This window comes from Loa loa (genome assembly GCF_000183805.2).
Source record: "Loa loa unplaced genomic scaffold supercont3.398, whole genome shotgun sequence".
NCBI classification, from domain to species: domain Eukaryota; kingdom Metazoa; phylum Nematoda; class Chromadorea; order Rhabditida; family Onchocercidae; genus Loa; species Loa loa.
In genome coordinates, this window is record NW_018108578.1 from 18122 (window position 1) to 23536 (window position 5415).

Sequence of the window (5415 nt, forward strand, 5' to 3'; positions counted from 1 at the left end):
TATATATGTATATATATATATATATATATATATATATCAAAAATATTTAAAAAATAGTTACCCAAAAAATTAGAAAAAATCCTATATAGATATTGCAAAAAATTAAGATAGTTTATTACTGATATGTTGTCACTGATTGGATATTATTATTCATTTTTTTAAGTAGAACGTTAAGGAAAGTCAAGATCTTGTAAACATCTGCTCAATGTGTATTTATCGAATTTGAACAAGAGTTATATGAGGTATTTGGCTGTTGAGTCATTGCTTTAAATTGAGGCATATATTGTTTATGTGATGTGATTATCAGTTAGTATATTGTTTATGTGATGTGATTATCAGTTAGTATATTGCGGGGGAGAGGTTGTTTATTAGTTTCTTGTTCGCTTGATTTCCCTTCTTAAAATTTTGTTATTTTCTCCATATTATTATTTCACTGGACATTTGTCTTCGATTAACTCTCATTTTGATAAATGATGTTTATCATTTGTTGTTGGTCAATCAAATCTATGTTGTATATTATCACAGCCATAGTATAGTGTGTTCCATTCATCCTCAGTTAATAGGCTGTAAATGATAAGTATATGATCTATAATGTTTGCTGTCGAGAACATTCTAGAAAAAGAAGGAGAAATAAATTCAAATAAAATTTCGATTAATTAGTGTTTTAACAGAGAATGGCAGAAATGACAGAATTATGGCGAGAATGTGTACGGTGGATGAATGAATGCGGAATTCTGGATGCCAAACATCGGGTAACGGAAGCAGATGCTGAAATCGGTGAATTCGCAACCATCCTACGAGATGGTGTATTGCTTTGTTTACTTTGTAATCGACTCTGTGAAAATTGTATTGACGTCAAGGACTTGCAACAACGGCCACAAATGGCTCAGGTATATGCCTTAAATATTCAGAAATATTACGATAGCATTGCACCATTGTAATCACTTTGTTCTCTTTATCAGGAATTTAGTTAATTCTAGTTTATATATCCGAGGATTTTCGGGTCTATCTCCGTGCAACTTTTATTCGCAAAATTTTGGCAGCAGGAATAAGCTAGATAGCAAAATCGATTTTGACAGTTTTTGGAGTACCACTAGTGCTATGAAATGAGTTTTATTTTTACATATTTTTAAACTTCACAAGTATGTTATTTCAGTTTCTTTGCTGTAAAAATATATGCGAATTTCTGAAAGCATGTAAAAATACATTTGAAATGAAGCCAGAAGATTTATTCGATCCATGGGATCTTTATCGCCTTGATGATTTTGGCAAAGTGCTCAGGACACTTTCCAAGCTATCTATGTCTCCTGTAGCGAAACTTAGCGGTACCAGGTCCATTTTTCGGTTTCTCATAATTACGGAAGATGAGCAAAATTTTCCGTGCAGTGCATACTTTGATAATGTTTTGTTTATGCTTTTTTTTTGGATGAAGTCAAAAATTCATAGTTTTTCTACGTATCTCTGATTTCAAATTCGCAGCCCATGATTTGTGCCATAAAATAATTGCATTTGTTTGAAGCACCAGACGTTTTCTCAATATAAATTCAAAGGTAAATAAAAAAACAGAAAACAAAGCTAGAAGATATAGCACACTCGATTGAATGCAGACCTTTTGCTGTCCGACGTCACATTTGACAACGTACATTACATGCATTTCAGAGGATTCCCATCGCGTATATCCTCACTAAATTCCGTGGAATATTATAACGACAAAGTTATTTACAAAAATCTCCGCCAAGAAGCAGAAGTAAATGAGCCTGTGCTCGAAAACGCTTATGATGTGGGTATCGCGGAGGAGGAGAAGACCAGTGGCCGAATCTACGATTCTATTGTCTGTCAGCGATCTAACAGTCAACGAGAATTGAAAGCTATCGAATATGATGTTAGTTTCTGTTAATAGTACGTGTATAACTCTTCATTAAGAAGTCTTGCTGCCTTAACGATATCAGGTGTCTTCAGTGATTGAAAATGTGGTCTTGTCGCAGACTGAGTCTTCCAATGATCTCGAAATTTCTGTTTACTTCATTCTGTCAGATATAATACAAATATATATGATTTTAGTCGTTTCCAAACGATTCGTTTAATTATTAAAAAGAAGTGGTGCAGTTTATTTGGATTATTTGTAGTTTAATGAGTTATATTAACGAAAACGTGGGTAATATGAAAAAAGACATGAAATGCTTTAAGAAAGTAGATTTCAATTAACTAGTAGCCATATGCTTCTCATGTAGACTTAATTGTTTAAGGTCAATTTGTTTTAATAACAGTTTTTTTTGTGTTTTAGTTTTTTTTTTTGTGTTGGTTTCAATTTGTTTTAGTTTTTTACCGTTCTATTTATGTAGATGTAGTATGATGTTCTGCAACGTTGCTTCAGAATTTGAAATAGGACCTCGCATAGCATTTAGTAACCTGCAGCAATCTTGACTAGGCAATAGTAGACGCTATTGACGGAATCATTTTTTTAGAAGTGGATAAATTTCAAACCGGATTCTCGTCGTGAACATTGTATCAAGGAATTATACGATACCGAATCAAACTATGTTGAGAAAGCACTGGATATGATCATAAATAATTTTTACACACCACTGGAGGAGGTGCTATCAAAGGATGATCATAAAATGATCTTTATGAATATTTTGGTTTGTTATTTGTTCATTTCTATTGTATGCTTCATTCTATACTGAATAGTATTAGTATCAAAGTCAGAGCTTGTTTTTCTTCTTTCCAGAATTTCTGGATGATTTTTACAGGAATTAGCATGTATTCATCGCTCATTTCGTGATCATTTGCGGCAAGCTGTCTTCTATACGGTTGGTTTGGAAGAACCGACGAATGACGAAAAGCCGGTGACAATTGGAGATGTCTTCATTACGTAATTAATACTTAACTTTTTTTTGCATAAATTGTATTTTCTGGAAATACTTCTAAATACCTTTCAAAACTGTGAGATGGAGCTTCAGATGGAAAGAGAAATTTGTGGCTTATGGAGAATATTGTTCCAAATTACCAAATTCACGTTCACGTGTTTGTTACTTGGAAAAGACAGATCCGGTCGTACGACAGAAGATTGTTGTATGTATTTCTTTGTTCTTGTTTCTTTTTTTTTAAGCTTAAATCCTCTCATGTTGTTAATGGTGATCACACCAGCCTTCTTGAGAATTTCATGTTTGTCTTTGTTAGTTGTAGTAAAAGTTTATTTCCCTTCATTTCAGGATTGTGGTGTAGCTGCTAATCGTAATCAGTTCCATTTGCAGGATCTTCTGAGTATCCCCATGCAGAGGGTTTTAAAATACCATGTTTTGTTATCGGTATTTTTTTTTCATTTAATTTGAAATATTTAAAAAGTTAACAGATAACTACGAAGTTGAATAGTCATAGCTGTATAACATGCAAATATTCCTAATTTATTGTAGGAAATGATAAAACTTACCTCAGTGGACTCACCAGATCGCCTACCTTTGGAAGAAGCCAAAGAGGCGATGCAGGATATCAATTCGTATGTCAATGAAATGAAACGTGATTATGAGATGCAACAACTGGTTATGGATATTGAAACCAGTATAACTGATTTGGAGCTGGTAATTTTGGCTAATAATTTGATTTTCCTTGCGCTGGATCTTGTTGAATTGCATAAACGACAAAAGACAAAAGATAAAACAGCATAATTTCTTCTGACATAAGACAGTTGGAAAAAGCAGTTGGGCATTATCTTATATGGTTTCAACTAATTTCAGCCCTCAGGTATGCATTTAATTAACTATGGTCGATTAGTTAAAGACGGTGAGATCAAGATTGCCGATCAGAGTAAGGATGGCAATCGACTAAAAACACGCTACGTATTTGTTTTCGATAAAGTGATGATTATTTGTAAAAGTCTAAGAGTAAGTTTTCCCGATTTTAAATTAGGTTCTATGTTTGAATAGTGAATAGATATTGGAAAGTAGTTTAAACTGTAGATAGATATTAGAACACAGTATAGAAGAAGCAGATCACATAATTGCTATGTCAAGCGAAGTGAAATTCACAATACTCGCTGTAGACATTGTGAAATAAAAAGCAAATGGGTAATTCGCTGTAGGTTACAGGTAATTCGTTATTTTCATCCCACAAATGGTTTCAGGGAAATCAGTACTCATATCGAAGTGCGCACATATTAAATGATTATCGTATTGGTGTCGATGCAGACAATAATAATAAAATTGGTACAATAACTCGGAAGCTGACAGCCAATGGTGGTTATTATTTCTCTTTAGTGCAAGAATTAGATGATAATGTTACTAACGTCCTCAATATTTGCTGCAAGACGATGCTTCAACGAGACAGTTGGGTGCAAAACATCATAGCAGCACAGTAAGCGTACTTGTTTGTAATCAATCAAGTCTTAAATTATAAGCCTAAAATTTGAAATTGCAATGATTAAGAATTATCTGTGATTGTTTATTAAGAATTATCCTAAGTCTGATTGTTTATAGGAGCAATGTACGGCCTAAAGATTCGGAAGCATCAGGCCACTGTTTGCAATATCATAGCTACGATAAAGCTACCATCTGTTTCCATTGTGAAAAGCTTCTTGCTGGTCTCTTCTATCAAGGATACCATTGCTCCAGTTAGTAAATAAGCTAATCATTGGGATGACATTTAGTTTAATAAATTTTGTTCGTATTCAGTAATTTCGGATTTTCAGTATTGACATTATTGCTAACTGAACCATTTTACCATTACTGCAGATTGTAAGCGAAATTTGCATCGTGCGTGCTTATCGATGAGTAAATGTCCAGGAGTTGGTTTTATACTAACACGAAATCAGACTCCAAATAGGCCGAAACATACTGCTTCCTGTTAGCATTTGCTTTTCGAAATTGAAAATTTATTACTGAATTCAGAATAACTGTAAGAAATCTCACTTTCTATCATTTTGTTTGTTCATTTCTGCTGTTCAATAAATGTATTTACTGATTTGGAATGAATTACCATGTCAAATGTTTAGTGCAGCCCCATGAATGTGTTCGCGCAGTACAGTCATTTCGTTCGAACGATCCACTGTTCCTGTCGTTCGAAATGAATGATTTGATAGAAATCACCCAGCGAAATGTTGACGGTACACTGACGGTAAGATTTTTTACGATGTTTTGGTTTTATATAGCTTTTAGCTGTGGCAAAAAATGGAATCATTCTTATTCTTAATTCCAGAATGTTTCCTTTCCTATCACTCTTACTCGTCCTTTGAGATTAGAAGTTTAACAGATTTAGTAGCAACAAGACAATCAAAATTCTACGAACAAGGAGTCTAATTTCGAATTTTCTTTTGACAATTAACAGGCATTAGAAGTGCCAAAATCAAAAAAATTGAAAATTAAAAAAAAAAATCAAAAAAATTGAAATTTATACCTTGACTACCACTCATTCATGCTTTTT

The 5415-nt window shown here is 33.3% G+C and overlaps 1 protein-coding gene across 1 annotated transcript in view; it reads left to right on the forward strand.

Moving 5' to 3' along the window:
- The first annotated feature begins 669 nt into the window (after positions 1-669).
- The window catches only part of LOAG_18611 (variant SH3 domain-containing protein), a 9251-nt gene continuing 4505 nt past the window's right edge, over positions 670-5415 (forward strand). Inside the window, exons 1-13 of the mRNA XM_020451274.1 lie at positions 670-890; positions 1157-1332; positions 1660-1882; positions 2466-2639; positions 2751-2872; positions 2961-3072; positions 3213-3308; positions 3414-3578; positions 3735-3881; positions 4121-4350; positions 4473-4606; positions 4728-4838; positions 4988-5109. Coding sequence (XP_020304957.1) covers positions 675-890; positions 1157-1332; positions 1660-1882; positions 2466-2639; positions 2751-2872; positions 2961-3072; positions 3213-3308; positions 3414-3578; positions 3735-3881; positions 4121-4350; positions 4473-4606; positions 4728-4838; positions 4988-5109 — 2028 coding nt within the window. The 5' untranslated portion in view covers positions 670-674. The remainder of the gene's footprint in view (positions 891-1156; positions 1333-1659; positions 1883-2465; positions 2640-2750; positions 2873-2960; positions 3073-3212; positions 3309-3413; positions 3579-3734; positions 3882-4120; positions 4351-4472; positions 4607-4727; positions 4839-4987; positions 5110-5415) is intronic.